This window comes from Maylandia zebra, linkage group LG3 (assembly GCF_041146795.1).
Source record: "Maylandia zebra isolate NMK-2024a linkage group LG3, Mzebra_GT3a, whole genome shotgun sequence".
Classification (NCBI taxonomy): Eukaryota; Metazoa; Chordata; class Actinopteri; order Cichliformes; family Cichlidae; genus Maylandia; species Maylandia zebra.
Window position 1 is genome coordinate 485,402 of NC_135169.1, and position 21,527 is coordinate 506,928.

At 43.2% G+C, this 21,527-nt stretch overlaps 1 protein-coding gene across 1 annotated transcript in view; it reads left to right on the plus strand.

The window, feature by feature from the left end:
- The first annotated feature begins 555 nt into the window (after positions 1-555).
- Positions 556-21,527, plus strand: part of LOC106676431 (sialoadhesin-like) — a 33,088-nt gene continuing 12,116 nt past the window's right edge. The window contains exons 1-7 of the mRNA XM_076878182.1: positions 556-585; positions 1,185-1,220; positions 1,347-1,610; positions 1,690-1,935; positions 2,014-2,205; positions 2,354-2,440; positions 11,122-11,217. Coding sequence (XP_076734297.1) covers positions 1,520-1,610; positions 1,690-1,935; positions 2,014-2,205; positions 2,354-2,440; positions 11,122-11,217 — 712 coding nt within the window. The 5' untranslated portion in view covers positions 556-585; positions 1,185-1,220; positions 1,347-1,519. The remainder of the gene's footprint in view (positions 586-1,184; positions 1,221-1,346; positions 1,611-1,689; positions 1,936-2,013; positions 2,206-2,353; positions 2,441-11,121; positions 11,218-21,527) is intronic.

The window sequence follows — 21,527 nt, forward strand, 5'->3', positions numbered from 1 at the left end:
GCGTTCTGTGGAACCAGCTTCCAGTTTGGATTCAGGAGACAGACACTATCTCTACTTTTAAGATTAGGCTTAAAACTTTCCTTTTTGCTAAAGCATATAGTTAGGGCTGGACCAGGTGACCCTGAATCCTCCCTTAGTTATGCTGCAATAGATGTAGGCTGGTGGGGGATTCCCATGATGCATTGAGTTTTTCCTTTCCAGGCACTAAGTGTTTATAAACCTTAAACCACATTTTAATTATTCATTATTATTAATCTAAGTTCCTGATCAAATGCGATTGTCCACTTGTTGGGTTTTTTCTGTATTATCTGCGTTTGTGACTGTTGTTGGGATTTGACCCTAGATAAATAAAACTGAATTGAATCAGTAAATGTTGGATTAAATATTGTAACTGGTTGTAGTCTTTTAAAATAGCTTTAATGCATGAATCTCAAAGACACACGCTCTGTGAACGTTGTGTTTGTACAAATATAGAAAGACTCAGAGGAAGAGGGCGGGCTTTGCTTGGTGTCAGTGACAGAAATGAAAAAAAGCTCAAATGAGTGAGAAGGACGATGAAGGAAACATCTGTGCTGTGTCTGCTCTGTAAGTAGAATCTCTGTGTTTGTTTGAATTCTTGTACTTTGACTGTCTGCTCTCCTGATAACTGATGATGGAGGAGAAGACATGAAAAACAAATCAGGCTGAATTCAAGTTCAAACACCACGAGGACCAACTGCAGGTCTGAAGTTTCACAGAGTTACTGATGAATTTATGAGTGAAAAGCTGAAATAAAATGTTGGTGTTTGTATGAACAGAGCAGAGGACAGACCTTAGTTCAGTACTAGTTGTTTGTATGTATTCAGTGTAACTATAATGTAACTTGAAGTACTTCCTTGTTCTACAGTAACTCCAGAAGCAGCTCATGAAGCATGAAATGATGTGATCAGTTTTATTTAATAATTCTGATCATCGAGAAGTTGAAAAGTGAAATCCTGGAGTCTCTGGTTTAGTACGAGCAGCTTTTTGCTGACCTGGTTTAGATCCACGTTTCCTCTGACAGGAAGATCAAACTGGGCTGTAGGCGACACAACATGGAGAGTTTGTTTCTGTCTTAGAGGGAAACATCAAATAATACAAAGTTGTTCTGAGTGATCACCTTTGTGTGTTTATGTCAAATCAACCTGAGTGTCATTTCTCTTTAGTTCTGATCTCACTGCTGAGCTGCACAACAAACCAAGGTCAGTAACCTTCTTCTGTCACAGTTTAAACCTGATAAACTCTGACAGGTTTTACACATTTGGATTAAAACTTTCAGTAAAGATCTCAAAGACGTGATCATCAGTTTTTCATTTTAACCCTCACAGCTCGTCTGACTCTGAGTCCCAGCAGCTCTCAGTTCTTTGAAGGAGACTCTGTGACTCTGAGCTGTGAGGAGGACGACAGCTCTGCTGGATGGACTCTGAGGAGAAACACAAGCAAACGACAGAGAACTCAGTGTGGAGATGGGTGGGGAGAACCAGCTGGTTCTTCCTGTAACATGACTATGATGGTGCCTCATGACAGTGGAGTTTACTGGTGTGAGTCCAGAGAGGGTCCCATCAGTAACATGGTTAACCTGACAGTCACTGGTAAGCTGAGTGTGTGGAGTTAGTGTTGATGAAGCTGTGTGTAAATGGATGAAATGCTGTAGTTTGTCTCTGTGTTGAGGTGGATCAGTGATCCTGCAGAGTCCTGTCCTCCCTGTGATGGAGGGAGATGACGTCACTCTGCTCTGTAAAACAAAGACCACTCCCTCCAACCTCCCAGCTGCTTTCTATAAAGATGGCTCCCTCATCAGGAAGCAGCCTACAGGTCACATGACCATCCAGCATGTTTCCAGGTCTGATGAAGGCCTCTACAAGTGTGACATCAGCGGTCATGGAGAGTCTCCATCCAGCTGGATCACTGTCACAGGTGACACACTCACCTGTCTGTGTTTCTGCAGCTTTCAACATTCACAATAAACTAATGATTATTGTTTGTCTATTTCAGGGAAACCTACAACCACATCTCCATCTACTCCCACACCTGTATCTACATCCACCTCTATCCCTACATCAGCTACTCGCCCTGGTTCTTCTGTTCTTCTTCATGTGTTAATCTCTGTTGGATCAGTGTGCGTTTTGGTGCTACTGGTGTTACTGGTTCTACTGGTGAGACAATGTAATCACAGAAAACCTGAAGGTGAGACTTTCTGATCTTTCATGCAAGGAATTTGATTTGTTGAATAATCTAAACATTTATTACGATTACGTGTTAGTGTTTATATTGTGTTTCTGTGCAAGTAACTTTTAGTTTTTCATACAATGGTATTACTGTTAAATTTCAGCAGATCAAGGCAAAGCTGCACGAGATGATGTCACATACAGTGATGTCAAAATATCACATCGCAGACAGCAGCCTGTGAAACACAGCAGAGGTAATAACGTTTGGTGGGTGATGTGGTTTTCCAGTGTGGAGAAAACTGTGTTTATAAAACGGTATCACTTGAAATTTTGATATTTTGGAAGAGTTCAGAGAAATGCTGAGTGGAAAACTACAACACTAAGAACCAATATTGATGCTGTTTGAGTGACAGTTTCTGTAACATGTAATTGTAGTAAACATGTTGGTCAGTGAACTTACAAGACTGTATATCAAAGATGGAAAAGAGCACCATGACTTCATATACTGGTTTCAGAAACTAAAAGTTAACATTTTTAACAGCATCATGTTAGCTTTTATAGCCAGGAGAGACTCTATTTATCAGCTATCAGCTAATGTTAGCTAGCTTGGTTATCAAGCTTCTCCATAGACTGTATGAGACAAACAGAAAGGGACTGATAGCTGCTAATTAGAGCTCAGTAACATCAAAATAAGATCCTAGAATTCCACTCAGCAGAGGTGCAGTTCAGGGACTCCAACAGACAAATAGGCCACACCAAGGGCTTGGATTTGGCATGGATGGTAATTTGATCTCTTCAAGTAAAGAAAAACAAAACCCATAGAAAGAAAAAAAAAACGATCTGTCAATGTCTCATTCACCCAGCGGTGCAGAAAGAGTTAAATTACGTTCTCTACTGGAGTACTACATCATGTGACAAATATGGCCAATGTGATTGGCTGTGCCTCTCAGGGAGCTCTGTTTAGTTTTAGCAGCGACAAACCTGCACTGAGAAGACCTGCAAGGAGGAGAGGAGGATGGCAGCAAAAAGGAAGAACCTGGATATAAGAAAGTATTTTTCAAAGAAGATAAGATAAGATAAGATAAGATGACCTTTATTAGTCCCACAGGTGGGAAATTTGTTTTGTTACAGCAAAAGTGCAAAGTTATGTAGCAGAAATTAGAAAACACTGGAATGCAATAAAATAAAATAAAATACTATATACAATAGAATAAAATAGAAATACTATATACAACTGAGTAAGAAAATACAAAAGTACAACTTTGTCAGAAGAAGAATTGTACAAGAATTGCACATATAGCAGTCTTATTGCACATGTGAGGGTTTGATCAGCTGCAAAAGTCTTTGTTGTGGAGTCTGACAGCAGTGGGGAGGAAAGAGCTGCGAAATCTCTCCGTCCCACACCGTGGGTGCCGCAGTCTCCCACTGAAGGAGCTGCTCAGTGCTGTCACAGTCTGCTGCATGGGGTGGGAGATGTTGTCCATCAGGGATGACAGCTTAGCCGCCATTCTCCGGTCACTCACCACCTCCACTGGGTCCAGAGGGCATCCTAGGACAGAGCTGGCCATTCGGATCAGCCTGTTCAGTCTCTTCCTGTCCCCGGCAGAGATGCTGCCGCCCCAGCAGACCACGCCATAAAAGATAGCAGAAGCCACCACAGAGTCATAGAAGGTCTTCAGGAGTGGGCCCTCCACTCCAAACGACCTGAGCTGCAGGTACAGCCTGCTCTGCCCTTTCCTGTAGAGGGCGTCTGAGTTATGAGTCCAGTCCAGTTTGTTGTTCAGATGAACACCAAGGTACCTGTAGCTGTCCACAGCCTCAATGTCCATACCTTGGATGTTCAGTGGTTGCAGTGGAGAATGCTTGTGCCTGTGGAAGTCTACCACCAGCTCCTTGGTTTTGTTGGCGTTGATCTGGAGGTAGTTCAGCTGGCACCAGTCCACAAAGTCCTGAGTCAGTCCTCTGTACTTCTTGTCGTCCCCATCAGTGATGAGGCCAACTATTGCAGAGTCATCAGAGAACTTCTGCAGGAAGCACTGGGTGGAATTGTGGGAGAAGTCTGCAGTGTAGATGGTGAAGAGGAACGGAGCCAGAACCGTTCCCTGTGGGGCCCCCGTACTGCAGACGACCCTGTCCGACACACAGCCCTGAGTCCTCACATACTGTGGTCGGTCGGTGAGGTAGTCCAGGATCCAGGTAGTGAGGTGATGGTCCACTCCAGAGTTCACCAGCTTGTCCTTCAGAACCGAGGGAAGAATAGTGTTGAAGGCACTGGAGAAATCAAAGAACATGATTCTCACAGTGCTTCCAGTGGTCTCCAGGTTTGCGAGGGAATGATGTAGGAGGTGAATGACGGCATCATCCGCTCCAATGCCAGGCTGGTAGGCAAACTGAAGTGGGTCCAGTGATGAGCTTGTTAGGCGCCGAAGCTGAGCCAGGACCAACCGCTCCAGGGTCTTCATCAGGTGGGATGTCAGAGCCACCGACCTGTAGCTGTTGAGGTCCTTGGGGCGTGAAGTCTTTGGCACTGGTACAACACAGGAGGTTTTCCAGAGCTGTGGGACTCTTCCCAACCTCAGGCTCAGGTTGAAGAGGTGCTCCATCACCCCACACAGTTGGTCCGCGCAGGACCTGACGACCCTCGAGCTGATGCCATCTGGGCCCGCTGCCTTCTTGGCTTTAATCCCCCTCAGTTCCCTCCTAACCTGGGTGGTTGAGAGAGACAGGCTGGAGCCTTGTGTTGAGTGTGTATTGGATGCTGTTGTTGGGGGTGGGGAGGAGTGAGCAGGGTGAATAGAGGAGGTGTGAAGTGTCTGAGGTGTCAGAGGTGGAACAGCAGCAGTGGGGATGGGTGAGTCTGCAGCCGATGTTGCAGACTGCCTCATGGCTGAATCAAATCTGTTGAAGAAATGATTCAGTTCATTTGCCCACCTCAGATCCCTCCCAGGCAGAGAGTTCTGATGTTTGTGGCCTGAGATGGTTCTGAGGCCTCTCCAGACTTCAGAAACTATGGCTGTAATGTGACAAAATGTGGAAAAGTTCAAGGGGGCCGAATACTTTTGCAAACCACTGTAGTTTACAGAGGCTGTTAAAATTATATGTTGGTGACACAATAATTTCACCCCAATGGTACTGACATATTCATAGGGTTAATTTTTGAGACAAAATATCATGAGGTAGTCATGAGTAACGTCATTTTTGCGGAAAATGTACTTTTTACTTGTAGGCCTTAAAAGCCTACACTGGTGTTTTTATAAGTCATGTTTGACTTTCTGAATAGTTTCTGGGATGCTTAGAACTCAAATTGCACTGCTGGAAATATTTTATTTTGATGAACCTGCTGCTTTCTTTGCAAATTTGCATCATAAGATTGTTTTTCGTTTTTCCTGCAGTATATAAAAATTGGTGTATCTCAAAAATAAAACTATGAAGACACTCAAAATAAATTTCCTGTTGTTGTAAACTATGTTTTGCAACTTTTTTGTATTTAAAGTTTTGAGGGATAAACCTCTTAACCCTGGAGAAACCATGGGGTCAAATTTGACCCCATGGTTTCTCCAGGGTTAAATTTCTCCAAGTAGAAATATATGTTAAAAAAAACCTAAGCTTTCAGACTTAACTAAACTAAACCACATCCCACTTCTAAAGAAAGTAGAAGGCGATCTGACTAGATGGAAATCTTTACCCATATCACTCATGGGAAGGGTCGCCACTATAAAAATGATGATCTTGCCAAAAATAAATTACTTATTTTTGATGATCCCTAACAAACCATCACAAGATTGGTTCAGATCTCTGGATTCATATATTTCCAAATTCCTTTGGAAAGATAAACCCCCGCGTATTAGCTTAAAAACGCTACAAAGAACCAAGGATAGAGGAGGATTAGATCTGCCTAATTTTCACCAATACTTCTTAGCCAACAGGCTTCAGTTCATCTCAGAATGGTTAAAACATACCTTCTTAGTTGAGCCCTGGCTAGATGTTGAACAGGCACTATGCAAGGATCTAGAGATTTCAGACCTACCATTTATTAGCTCAAACATCAAAAGACATGAATGCTTTAAAAGTATCAACATCAGCTTTTCTCTAACAGCATGGTGGGAGTTTCTAAAAATAACGGAGTCTTCATTAATCCCATGCAAACGTACACCTATCTGGAATAACCCTGACATATTACAAAACAATAATATGATTAATTTCCCAGAATGGAGTTGTAAAGGAATTAAATACTTAGAACATATATTAGAGGGAACAGAATTTATTCCATTTGACAGACTAGTTGAACAATATGGGATCAACAAGACAAGGTTTTTAGAATATCAACAAATTAAATCCATAGTAAAAAAGAAATTTAACCTCAGTCAAGTTGAATTACAAACACCACTAAGTGCGGCACATTTTCTTACTCTTAAATCCCCCAAATTATTATCTAAAATATACAGAACACTTTCTAAATTAGATGAATCAATATCCCTTCCTACTGCAAAGTGGGAAGCAGATTTATCAGTCAACCTAGACCAAAACTTCTGGTCTCAGATTTGCTTAAAAACTTTTAAATTAATTAAAAATCCCAGTCTGCAATTAATACAATACAAAATACTTCATAGAGTGCACTATACAGGTCATCGGATGTTCAAGATGGGCTTTACATCTTCCAACAACTGCTCACACTGTCAAGGCAATACACCAGACAATTACATCCACGCTCTTTGGTTCTGTCCACCAGTGCAAAAGTTTTGGCGCGAGATATGTGAAGACTTATCAAAATGTCTGAAATGTAACATTCCAACCTCCCCCTTAGTGTGTTTGTTGGGCAGCTTAGATAATGTCACTTCAGAAAAGAATATAGCCCATATGATCTTCACTGCCCTATGCATAGCCAAGAAAACAGTCCTCATGAACTGGAAAAATAAAAATAATCTTAATTCTAACCAATATAGAAATTATCTATTAGATTACATTAGTCTTGACACAGCCTCTGCCACCACATTAGATCAATTGCTCTGGGCCCCTTTTATCAGCTCCATCACCTAGTGGGGGTGGGGGGTCATAGTTTGGTCCCGCCTTCACTGTTGTGATTGGTGAGGGGGTAGGGACAGGCTTAGGGCGTCGGGGGGTTCCCCGGAGGCATCTTCCTTGGGGGGCTCAACCCGGGGTAGCGGTCACGTCCGGTTGAGGGCTCTGTTGGCTCTCAGGTGACTGTTTCCTCGCGGCTGCGTGCAGCGGGGCTAGGGGAGGGTCTGCGCTGACGGACGCGGGTTACTGACCTGGCAACCTGGCTGCCCCTGGGTGGGTCCGGGATGGGCGTGAGGTTCTGGGGGCGCTCCGTCTCTGGGCTGGGGCCCGGGCCGGGCCTCGGGGGCTCGGGTCCTGGTTGGTGTGTTGCCGGGGTTGTGGGCGGGTGGGTGCATGGGGGCCCGGCCCTGGAGCAGGGTGCCGCCGGTGCATCGAGCCGCCTGGGGGGCTCTTCAACTGGTGGGGGGGATGGTCACACCTTGCAGGAGCTTTCTTCTCTCAGGAACTCTCTGCAGGAGGGGGAGATACAGGAGAGGTGGAGGAAGATCTCAGCCTGGGCGTTTACCGTCTTATGTAGTCTGGAAGATGTGTGGTTGGTGGGGTGGGTGCAGTTTTCTCTGTGGTGGGGTTGGGTGGACTGTCCAGGGCTCTGTGGAGCCGGGGGGCGCTACTGCACTGGGCCCCGGTCTGATGGGCCTGGGCCCCCCTTCCCTGGCGGGTCGCGGAGGGTGGGAGTGCCTACTGGGGTCAGCGGGGGAGCTGGCCCCAGGGAGGGGTTACCTGCCCCTCCCTTCCTTCCCTCCCCATCTCCAGCTGCCTCCCTCTTCCCGCTCCTCCACAACCACCCACACATGCAGGGCCTTGGAGTGGGGGTATGTCACCAGGGTGCAGAGGAGGCTACCCCCCCCCCCCCCCCCCCCCCCCCCCCCCGTCCCCTTCTGGCTGCCTCTGCCTCAATTTTATCCCACAACTTAGACATTCACATTATTCACACTCTCATTACACATACATATAGGATCTTGGGGGTGGGCACAATCACGGAGTCCAAATCACCATCAGGGTGTATACCTCACCCCTGACGTCGTTGCCCACCTCTCAATTTTAAATACACTTAGTCATTGAGGGTTAGCAGGAGGGACTATGCGCTTACCTGCTGCTCCTTGGCAGGTAGCTCCATGCCCTCCTGGGTTTTAATTGCACCTTAGAACACATATGCATCAACACTACAATGAGCGGGTGGAGGGAGGTTTGGAGTCTTCTCCCACCCCCATTCTCTGCGGCCTGCTGGAGCGGGAGGGCTAGTAGGAGGAGTTGGCCGTCCAACTGCGGTCTGGGGTGTGGGGCCTCCCTGCTGCTGCGGAGTCGGGGTGGTCTGCCTCTCCCCACCGCAGGGAAAAGGGTAACACCACCTGGGTCTGGGTGCAATTCCCCCCTCCAGGGGCAAGGGTACCTAGACCCGGTTTGTAGAGTACGCTTGGGGAGTGTGATTGTGCGTACAGCGTCTCTTTATGTCTGTCTCCACGTTGGTTGAGTGTGGAGTGAGTGCATATGAGAGCATGAGGGTGGGAATGGATGTTTGTGTCTGTGTGTGCCTGTATGTCTGTGTCTATATGTCAGGTTGGGTATCAGACGCCACCTCTCTGGGGACACCTCAGGCCCTCCAAGGTTTGGAGGCCTATCTCCACCCACCACCACTTCCCCTGCCGGTGGCGGACTCCCTCAGGTGTCGGTGTGTTGGTGGTTCTTTGTGTCTGGGGGTGGGCGTCCGGGTACACACCGGCTCACTCCTTGGCGGCCGCTTGTCGGGGCCTGGGGCCTGGGGCTCGCTCGGGCCCCTTTGGAGGTGGGGTGCCCCCGGCCTCTCGGCCTAGGGCTCGGTCACTCAGGCGCAGCTGGGGGCCGGCGGAGCTCACGGGCGCGTCACTGCAACTCCCCCTGACTTCTGCTCCGCGGCTGCTGGGCGAGCCCTCATCTGGGACTCTCCTCAGCTCTTACTGGGACAGTGGCGCGGCTGCCCCTCTGTTGGTCTTCCATGGTCTCTTGTGTTCTGGGGGCCTCTGGATGTCTGGAGTTTTGATCTCCTCCATACCCGCTTCACACCCTGGAGGACGGGGCTGTGGCCCCCCCACACTCCCTAGCAGATCATTACATGGAGAAACCTTTGGAATGCAAGCATGCTGATCCACACAGGTATGCACACATGGGTATTCACAGACGCGGACTAAAGCTTTCTTGGCTGCTGCCTCAAAGCACACTGTGCGCTGTCTATCTTGCGTGCTGCACAATATCGTTTATTACTTAGTAAATACTGATATCTATGACTAGCTAGTTTATTGTGATGGTGCTTTGTTTTCTCTATTATTATGTTGCTCTTTGTTGTTTGCTGTCTCCTCTGTTTGTTTTTGTTTGTTTGTTTGTTTGTTTTTTTTCTCCATACAGGTGACCCAGGAGTTTTTTTTTTTTTTTTTTTTTTGTCTCTCTTCCCCCCCCTTCTCACCGTCTCTTCTCCCCTTTGGTTTTCTTTCTTTCTCTCCCCCTCTCTCTCTCATTCATTCCCCCTGTCCTATTTATTAAAAAAAAAAAAAAAATGACAAAGGATGAACTGAAGCTCTGCCATCACGTAATGTCGCATACTGCTGTTTCTGATGTCATTTAAAAAAAAAAAAAAAAAAAAAAAAAACCAAAAATGATTTTCAATTTCTTTGTAGTTTATTGCACTTTTTTGCAATTTATGTCGTTACTATGGACTTAATGCAGACATATTATTAAAATTTGGGCTATAACGGTTGTATTGATGTATAGCAACTTGAAATGCTCCCAAAAATGGCACTGCAGCATGTAAAAATATAAAGATGAGCTCTGGCGGCCTTGGTTCTATGGTAGGTGTACCTGATCTATATGTTATATGGCTGAAGTAAACTAAAGCCTAAAATACTTAGTCATGTGTTTAATAGTATTTTAACATTATATAATTCACATATAAAATTGTAATTTTAAATGGTTTAAAAGCAGGTAGAATAGCATATGTAGGCAAGTATATTTACTTCTCTTTTTTTTTATCAAGAAGCAAAGACAAAAGGGGGGAAAAAAGAAACAGGGAAGGTTTCATTGGTTGAATCATCCATCCTCACCAATGCCAAAACCAAATCTACACCCTTGGGCCACGCCCCTAATTATGCAAACTTTAAGCCTCAATAACATTTAAACAGGTCAGTTATAACAACAATCACCTCATTTACAGCAAATGAATATCAGTCTGTCTGTAGATTTTCGCACCATGTTAAGTTCTGTGTTTGCTGAACGGTGTGTTTGTCGTCTGTGGTTAACACTAACGAGTCTGCCACTGTTTCTGAGAAAGAAACGATAAGAGCTTCATCTGCAGGTGTTTCAACACAGAGGTGTGAATGTTAAATAGAGGAAGAAACACGTGAGTTATTTGTAAGAGTATTTCTGTAAACTCACACAGGTCAGACACTGTTATCATATTCACAAAATATGAAAGACTTAATTATTATTGTAAATTTTCTATTATTGTAAACTAATTTCCTGCAGTATTGTTCACAGTTTTCCTTTTAAGATTTACTCTTTCATATTTATGACACCAGCATAAGAAATTCCTTCTGGCTCACTATCTAAATTCTGAATTTATCTTTTATAAAGTCAATAATTTAACAGTTTGTCTGACGTCCTGTTATTCTGATCAGCTGACATGTCTGGCATTCAGTTCGTCCTTTATCAGGTCTCTTTACCTCACATTTTAATTCATGTTGAACTATTTTAAACTTTTAAAATAACCTGAGCAGTAACTGAAAACACTCTGAGTGTTTCATATAAAGATTTGTGAGTGGCAGCAGTTTCGTGTCTGTTCTCAGCTGTTCTGTCTGCAGTGACGTCCTCTGTGTGTTTTACTGTGCAGACACTGATCCAGCTGCAGTTTACTCAGCAGTGAGAACTGAAGACATCACTTATGGAAAAATCATCACAGACAAGAACAAACGATCACAGACGAGAGGTAAAGCTGCTCTTCTTCACTTCTGCATAAAAACGTCCCGATGATGTTCACGTGGTTTTTATCCTTCTGTGTTTGAGTGTGTTTCAGAGGTCGCACAACTTCAGCTGCAGCTCACACACAGGTTGTTAAAAGGATGACTTAGTTGTCAACATGAGTCCTATAAATAAGGCCAAACAGACCAAAGAGTGTTTTCAGCCACACTGTCCTTTAATTCAATTTTACAACATTGTATTTTAGTTTTTGCAAACCACAACAGAATCTTCCTGTTGTTGGCTGCTCTCAGTCTGAAACTGCAGCCATGTTTATCTGCCTGCTCGTTTGGAGCCACCTATAAGCAGCTCTTGAAGTTGACAAAAACTAAGCATAGATTTAGAGGAGACTGTGTGACTGTAGCTGCGCCAGAGTTGTGCAATGATCTGCCCTTCCACGTTAGGCCTCGTCTCTTTCTGAGTTTAAAACTTTCACACTTTTTTAAGAGGTTGACTGTAATTTTTTTCTAATTCTCTATTTTAAACCTGAATGACTTCATTTTCTGTTCATGCTTTTTGTATATGAACAGCACTGTGTGAACCCTGGTTTATTTTAAAGGTGTTATGGTACGAGTCTGACAACACTGATGAGAACATGTCGGCTTTCGTGCTTGTGTTTAGTGTGTCAGTCTGCACTGAGAGAAGATGGCGGCTTTGCTTTTAACACAGACACCTCACAAATCTATCCTTTCACTGATTGGCTCACAGCAAAGGTGCTGAGAGGAGAAACTGTGACGAGCAGTTTATAAAAAATCCCCACTTACTGTGTGTGCGATGCTTCATTACAAATACTGTTTGCACACAGTAAGCGCTGCAGTGATTAAACATCTTCTTCTTTGTCTGAACACAAAATATTTAATGATGAGAAGTTTCCACATTACTAAAGCTGCTTCTTTCACACGAGGATGGACTCTTGCTGCACCAAGGCCCAATGTTGGATTGAAGGATTCTGAACTGTGAATTATTCCCAATCAGATTTTCTGTGGAACATGAAGCTCAACTTAAGTTTCCCACACTGAAAGTTGGAGCACCAACTTCCCCTGAGTTAGTAATCCAAGATGGCAGCACTGAATGTAAACAGCAGTAAAAGTGTAAACTTTAAATCTGTCCTGTCACTGCTGTGTGTTTGTGACTCGCTAAATAATCCAAACACAGAGCAGTGACCAGGCTCTATTCATTTAAGTGTTTTATGAGGACAAATAAGTCAGTATTGTGCTGTTTGCTACTGATACCTGAACGGCTCTAAGAACCAAAATAACTCCTTTATTTTTGTCTCTTTTGGCTGTGAAGTGTCTGGAGCCCAGCATTAGTCTGATACCAGCTGCAGCACAAACTGCTTCAGTTAATAAAAGTGCAAGAAGGTGTTTGTGGTTCACAGCAGAGGTGCAGAGAGGAGAAAAAAACAGTGAAACCCCAAATACTCCCCCACCCGCCTCGCACACAAGTGCAGCCTCAGCATCATGGAAACTATTTAAAAACTGTAAACTATTATATTGGATAAAGACTAATGAACAAAGACTAAAGCAACCTTTCTACGTTCTCCCAAACTGCACAGCTCCTTAGTGCACAGAGCTCATTCATGTCAGCACTGACTGGTGACACAGCTCTGCAATAAAAACTGTTTTCCAGTCTGTTTGTCCTTGTTTTAATCGTTCGGTTCTGTCTGTCTGATGGTAACAGTTCAAACATGAGCACAGTCCAAAGAAGCCATGATGATGATATTAGCCTTTTTGAGGCAGCAGGAACTATGTAGGTCCTCCAGAGTTGGGAGAAGCCATCCAGTAACCCTGTGGAGCTCCTTTTTCTGTGCAACAGCAAAACCACACACAAGCAATACACTAACATGTGGAGCCATGGTATGGGGATCTTCCTGAGGACCCTCAGGAAAGTCTCTGCTGTGATGTCTTTACCCAATCCGTGTTTAGACCCTGGGTCATTTCTGCCTGAAGTAAACTTGCAGAAACAGGAAGTCCTGACCCTCTCCTCGTGGTCAGTCGGTGATCAGGTCGTTTGTCCTGGACACTGTGGTGTCATCAGGGTTCACCAGATTATAGAGCAGGGGCTCAGCACACAGCTCTGTGAGGATCCAGTGTTGAGCTGCAGGGCTGTGTCGGCCCACTCTGACCCACTGTGGGTGTTGACAGCAAGTTATTGATCCAAAGATACCAGGTGTGTGGCAGTCACAGAAACACACACAGTGTGTGTCTGACTATTATCTGTAACATGTTTTGTCATAGCTGTAATGTGTCAGCTGTTCTGTCTGCAGTGACAGTGTGACTGTGTGTGTTTTACTGTGCAGAGACAGATGCAGCTGCAGGGAGAACTGAAGACGTCACTTATGGAAAAATCATCAAAGAGAAGAAAAAGCGATCAGACACGAGAGGTAAAGCTGCTCTTCTTCACTTCTGCAGTCAGGTATTTTTTAGAGCTAAACATTAGAGTGCTAATGTTCCCCTGGAGCTGTCCTGGACACGTCAGGGGATAAAACCTTGGGATCAGGAGGAAGATGACTCCATGTGATCTCATGACCTGGTGGAGCTCCTACCTCCGTGTTCATAGTAACTGAGCTCTGAAAACAATGTTTGGAGATAAACTCTAATAAGAAGTTTGTGCGTAACTAAAGCTGCTTCTTTCACAGTGAGGATGAACTGAGGTGCTGCACCAAGGCAGATTAAAATATTGTAAACTGTGTCCAAAGCTGCACAGACAGGTTTCAGAGTCTGCTGGTGGTTCCTGTTTTTTAAGTAAATGGCCTGTATTTGTATAACGCTTTACACATCCAGTCATCCACCCATTCACACACTGGTGATGGCAGCTACATTGTAGCCACAGCTGCCCTGGGGCGCACTGACAGAGGCGAGGCTGCCAGAGACTGGCCTCTGACCACCACCAGTAGGCAACGGGTGAAGTGTCTTGCCCAAGGACACAACGACCGAGACTGTCCAAGCTGGGGCTCGAACCAGCAACCTTCTGATTACAAGACAAACTCCCAACTCTTGAGCCACGAAGTCTCACAGCTCAGCCTGTTGAGGTGGAGAGAAGAGAGACTTAAGCTGATGAGCTCTGTGGGTTAAAGGTTTGAGTTTTGTTTATTTCATCGATGTCTCACAGCTAAACTTTGTGGAGCGTGGAAGTGCTGTAACTTGTTGCTGAGATGGTTTCCAGTAAAGTCTGACTTACGTGTTTTCAGCTTGTCAAACAATCTCTGCGGTAAAGTCTTGAGCAAAGTTTGCAGCTCGGTTGATGGCACCTTTGTTTTTCTCAGAAACACTTCATAGTTCTATCCGATCAGTCATTGGTTGACAGCACAGGTGTTAAGAGGAGAAAAAAAACTGTGAAACCCCCATCAGTCATTAAAGTACTCCACCACTCAACTGTGCAATGATCCATCACAACAGTCATGACAACTACTGAAGAAGTTTACAAAGAAAAACACCTATAAACTCACAAGTTATCCAAATTGCACAGCCCCATGAAGCACATGTAATGTCCACATGCCTAGCACGGGAATAAAAAGGGTAGAAGGACACCAAGAGCCTTTATACACTTGGACCTACTCAGGTCACCTCGACTTGGGGTTTTCATTTGGTGGAAGTCCCTGGTACTGTTTATTATTATTATTATTATTATTATCATTCTGTTTTTAGCACCTGCTAGAACCAGAGTTCTAAGCAATCTGAAAAGAAAGAACAAAAGAAAAAATAAACAGTCTCAGGGGATAATATTCTTCATGAGGACCCTGCAGAAGTTAAATCTCTGCTTTGCCTTCTTAACCACACGTTCAGGCTCTTGTTGTTGTAAAATCCCAGAAACTGGACGTCTGTGACCTTTTCCACACAGTTCCTGCTGATAATTACGTGCTTAATCACAGTGAAGTCCATGGTCCTGTCTCGTGTCCTGGACATTTTGGGGACCAAGTAGTTGTCTTTAAACCACTGAGACAGTCGCTGGGTAGACTCATTGTCCCCAGAAATGACACCGACCACCGTGAGTCAACTGCAAATCTGATGAATGTGTTGCTGGGATGGGAAGAAAGTATGGAGCAGGGTGCTCAGCACAGCTGTAGAGGTCTGAGGTCATACTCTCACCCTCTTTGTGCATCCTGATGGGAAGCCGTCGATACAAAGTCATAATATGTGGCGTCATTTTCACAAAAAAATAAAATTCTCCAATAATAAGACGGAAACTTTGCTTAAATATGAGAACGAAGCTGGAAGCAGCAAATCATTCATCTTTTAAAATGTGACTTAATGCACTTGCTTAACAAATTGTTGCAGCTCTGTGGGCTCCAGGCTCAGTTCTGTGAATCAAACAGGCACCTAAAGTGTGATTTGTATCTGAACTGGTTCCCAGTAAAGTCTGAACTGGGACTGTGTGTGATGCAGAGAGGTGGAGAATGGAGGTCTTGACTGAACTACAAAGCTTGTAATCATGTTTCCTGTTGTTTGAACTGTGTGTGTTTGTGTTCAGACTTTAAACCAGAGCCAGACGTCGTCTACTGTTCACTGAAGTAGTCCACCAGTCCAACCACTGACGTCCAGCTGCTGGTTTCTAACTGGTCCCCCCAGCACCTCAGACCAGAGGACATCCACATGTTAGAGATTTTTACATGTTTCACTTTCATTTCTCTGTTAATTCGACTCATACTTCCTTAGTCTACGAGAAACAAACCATAAAGCAGCTGACATGAAAAAAACAAACAAACAACAGATTTAAAAGTTGTCAGTTTCTGGTAGCAGCTGAAATGTTTTCATGAGTAGAAACTAATTTTTTCTCCTTTTTGTATTTGTTTGTTCAAAACAAAAACAGCAAAAAAGCCTAATTAAAATGTTACAATTACCAGTAAAAGAGTTGAAAACCCGGCTTCTGTCACCACGTGGTCGCCACTGAAAAGGTTGTTTTTTTTTTTTTTTTTTAATTCATTCCTCCTCCTGGAGGAGAAGCTCAGTATAAATCTGCTGCCATCTACTGGCTACACTGAGTGTTACAGCAGAGCGGCTGCTTTATAAATGAAAAAAGGACAAGAAGTCAGCGTTACTCTGCCATCCAGAGGAAATATCTGGCTGTGCATCATGTTTCTGAGATTTTTACAGTAGCCTCAGTTTTCTGTGAATTCCTTTTCTTTTGGATGTTCCCTTTACTGGTCTCCATAGTGACTCGTCAGCCTCCATCCCAGCATCCTCCTCCTCCTTCTAACCAACCCTCTGTTGTATTTCTATTCTCCTCCTGCCTGCAGCTCCATCTTCATGGAACGCCAGGACTGCCATAATGAATTAATTAAATACACCATTAAATAATTACTTAAATGTGGCAATAATTAATTAAAATCAGAAATAATTAATTACATAAATATTTACGACACATGTAATTAATTAATTATTGCCACATTTAATTAATTATTTAATGGTGTATTTAATTAATTCATTATGGCAGTCCTGGCGTTCCATACATCTTCACCACCCTTTGCCCAGTATATCCACTCTCCCTCCTCTGCACACGTCCAAACCATCATAACCTTTTTACGTCTTTAAGATGTGGCTGTAGTTTAGCTAACTTGATGTTTTTCTGTTAGTATGTTGACACAGGTGGACAGTTCCAACCTGCACTGAACTCTGTGTTATAATTGTGATGGTTTTATAATTTCATTTTCTTAAATTTCACACATGGCATCACATCTGAGTAGTGTTTACCTGCCTCGTCCATCTTTGTCACAGCTGCAAAATGAAATAGATAAACACCATGGAGCATGATGCAGGGGCTTTATTTAAGAGGTCAGTACAGGTGTCAAAGCAGGTTATTTATTCAAAACTAAAATTTGTTTTCAATCCCACTGTTGTGTAGTTTTCTCTCAGTGAGAAAACTACAGAATACAATGATATGCAAGGCTCTTAAATTTTACTTACAGTAGAACATAGAAAATATCAAATTATTAATCTGAGATTTTTGTTCTGTTTCAAAAAAAATATGAACTTATTTTGAATTGATGGCAGCAACACGTCTAAATCTCTGGATCCGACATGCAGGCAGGAAGTAGTCTGAACAGGGCAAGCAGCATAATTAGTAAATAAACATACTTTTTGAGGGCCCACGTGGACCTAAAATGTGGACACTGACTGTAAGGATGTTTCTGACTATGTGCCTGAGACCAATTCGGAGCTGCCTTGTTTTGCTTTATTAATTTATAGTTCTGTTCTACTTTGTAATTCGTGTTCTCTTTATTAGTAAACCACACTGACACAGCACTTGACTCTCTGTAATTCTTACCTGGATGATAACTGGAACCTGTAAAACTTTATAAGAAGAGGTGGTCGTCGAGTTAGTGGCACACTTTTTACTGTGGAAACAAAGGCAAACAAGAAAGGATGAAGAAATAAAAGATAATAAACACTAAATCTGAACTCGTTATGTGCTGCGAGGGTCTCTGAAAACACTGAATATAAAAAGTTAAAAATATAAATATTAACCTGCAGCTACGGTGGCCCTGAGAGGCCAAATGGACTGCAATGGACTGTTTTCTTAAGTTGCAGGTTTTTTCCCCGTTCAATGCCTACAGTCTACAGCTAATTTCAAACAACTGCTGTGATATTATTGGCTTAAAAAACAAGGTCGACCTTCTGGGTTTTTTTCTTTTTAAAAAACAAGTTCATATTTGACTTAAATTCACTTTGCAAACATTTCATTTCTCTTTCACGATGTTTATTCCTTCTTATTTAAACTTCCAGCCTTTTGTGTGACCTGTGAAACCTCAGTTCACACAATCACCAACAGGGGGCAACGATGAGCTGACCTCATGGGCCAAAAGGTCACATTGATTATGAAATCGCTCCAATGCGACACTTTTCCATCTGTTCAGATCCAAAATAACTTCTCACTGTTGTGTAATGATTCTTCATCCCCAGCAGACGAGAGAAATGCTGTAACAAGAAGGTTTTACCGTCTGTGTCAGTTTCACTTCCTCCTTCCTGTGACGGTGTGAGGCCTGCATCAGCACCACACTGCAGCGGCAATGATTGATAACACAAACACTCAGACAAACATCCTCAGCAGCCTGATAACACAGTGTGAAACTACCCACAACTGTGAAACAATCAGTTTGTCTTCATTGTTTCATAAAACCACAGAAAGATTATGAAACAACCTCCGTCTGAGGAGTGACACACCGAGACATGAAACACACCGAGACCCGAAACATCAGAGCTGTGAAATGTAGAGAAAGGGAATTCCCGACATACACTGAAGGGGTTAAATCTGTAGATGGTGCAGGAGGAGAAGCTGGAGATGACTGATATGCAGTGATGGGAATAACGGCGTTACTTTTTTCAGTAACTAGTAATCTAACTAATTACTATTCCTATCGTTACAACGCAGTTACAGTCAGTGGCGTGTCTAGAAAATTTTTGTTGGGGGGGCCAGGTAGGGGCACAGATTTGGAGAAGGGTGGCAGATAATGTTTAAAAAAAAATTCTACCAACCCTTAACCATAATTCAATAATCCTATAAACCTAATTACCAAATGCACTTTTAACTCTTATTAGAATGAGATTTTAACCACTACGGTGCAAAGTTTTTAGATACTGCGTTGATAAAGTACAAGAGATGCAATCAGTGCTTTGTCAGTGTTTACTCAGCAGTCAAGGACAGCAATATTTGCATAGTATTTTTACTGACATATAGTGCACATATGTTTTGGGCAAAAACATTTTTGAATATTAAAATACGAACATTTGTAACAAACAATTGACAAATTAGCCAGTTCCAATGTAAAACTTTATCTGCCTGTTAAAAAAAAAGAAGATAATCTTCTCACAAACTGGTGTTTGATTTTGAAACAGGAAAAAAGTGGGGAAACAACTGAAAAGACTAACATTTGAATAAAACCTGAAAGCAAGTAAATACTTTCTATGCTGCCTTATGGTAAACTTTGGTAATATTGATAAAGAACAACACTGGCTGATGATAAAATACAGTCAGCTGGCATGGTGACACTGCCAGTATTAACCTGCAGGGCTGGACTGGGACAAAAAAATTGGGCATTTTCACTACAGACCGACCCACCAGGTATTAAAGCCATAAAGACTTTGACTGAAAACAAACGCTGTTGTGACAGTGATGTACAGTCTTGTTGGTATATGTATGATTTCTATACATTTTACGTCAGATAAAAACTTTGGTTGTAAGATTCAGATAATTATTTAATAAAAGCTAGATATTTTAAATGAGAATAAGAAAGAAAAGTATTTCTTTGTGCCCCCCTTTCCCTGTTAATGCCCTACCTGGCCCCCTGGCAAAACTTTCCTAGACCCGCCCCTGCACAGTTACCAGCTGTCAGCTACATAAAAAAGGATCCTGGTGTTATTTGTCTCTCAGAAACAGTTGATAACTTCAACTCATTCATGTCACCTAAAAGGTAAACCTGTTTCTCCATCACCTGCTCAGCTCTGATGATTCAGTAAGGACATCTCCTGGTTTCATCTTCATGTTTCCCTCTCACCACATATCCAAACTGACATCATGACCAGCAGCTTTACAGCTGTGGCTCCAGCAAACATCAGCTGATACTAGAAATTAATATTAAATACATTCTAACAACAGCTGATCAAGCTTAAACGTGCTGCTGTTGTTTAGCGCAACATCTGCTGGTTTCCTCTTTCTGGCGCAAAGTGAGCGATAAATAAATGAGAGAGAAAAGCCGATCAGCTGATCATTGATCAGTTTAATGATTGAAGTAGCAACAGGAGAGGGAGGGGAGAGAATGAGAGGAGAAGAAGCAGCTGTGCAGCATAAAGACAGAATAACTCCAGCTTTGTGTCTTTTTTTCATTTTAGCTGAAGTTCGGGACAAACTGCGTCTCTTCTCAGCTCAATACGAAACGCGTAATATTTTCTCTGAATGAGGGACCATTCCATTTTTTTTAAGGAGCCCTTGGCAACTCTACTAACTAACCTTATGAATACAATAAAGTTCACTATCAGTAACATCATAGCACCCACACAGCTGTATAAAAACTCCAAGCTGGCTAGAACGCAGTACGAGTTATTGCAACTGACAGTAAAAAGTCAGCACAATGAAAATAAACTCCACCTAAACTTGGTTTATATCTGACCCAGATAGACTGCAGGTCATAACTTCTTACCTGAAGTTCAGTTCACCTGACACTCGGACTGGCGGCTGCCTCGGGTCTCTGCTCCTGCCTCCCCTTCCCTCATCCACCTGCTGGCCTCTGTGGAAGCCCCGCCATAGCCACCACCAAACAACGGAGTTATTTCTACACATCGACCTGCATCTGGCCAATCCACCACCTCTCATTGTTCATGCCATTAAAAATAAATAAATAAATAAGTCACTGGGGATATGCCCGGTATGCCCGATGGCCAGTCCAGCTATGTTAACCTGCAACCAAATCTGCAGCTCCATACAGCAATGTTACGACTTAGATTACATCTTATAACTCATAACTCTTATGTTAGCTGCCCTCAGTAGCATACTGTCTGAAATATTCGACGGCTGCAATAATTCTTTAAGTGTTATTTTTTCCTTGGTATTCTAATTTCACCGAAGTTTACTAAACTCAACAAACTTAATATTACTTACCAGGACATTTATTCTGTCCTCATTTTCTTTCACCGAAAAATTGTTTCCTGCAGTGCCATCTTTTGCGCTTGGCTCTCCTACCTTTGCTAACATGATGCACATAGTGCAGAAGCCGATGCTGCATTCACCTACACTCGGATATCTGAGCTTCACCGTGAAAACATAATCGGACATTTGATATTTGATTGAAGTTTATTGTTTTGCCTTTGGGGTGGCACCTGGGGTGGCCAGTCTGGTTGGGGGGGGTGGCCTGTGCCCCCCCAGGCCACCCCGCTGGACACGCCATTGGTTACAGTTACTAACAAGAAAATGTGGTCCGTTACTATTTTTCAACAAACAGACGGTTGAAGCTGTGTTCAGCTTACCGCATCATCACGATCACTGTCTAGCACATGATCAACGGTTAATTACGGTACTGGCCGGAGTACCGGGAGCAGTTTGGAAGAACAAAAAGACGCGGAGACTGTTCTAAATTGTCATCCCAAACTAACTCAAAGTTTATTCTTTTGTGCAGCAGTTTTTATAGGCAGAAGGGTTCGTGTGTCAACAAGTTTCAAGTTACAACCATATAAGGAAGTTCCCCCTAGCTCTGAAAGGGGCCTTCTATAATCTCAACATACCTTTGACAGGTCCGTTAAACACTAGACAGTTAGAATCCTTTAGTGATATAAGTTTGCACATGGTAGAATA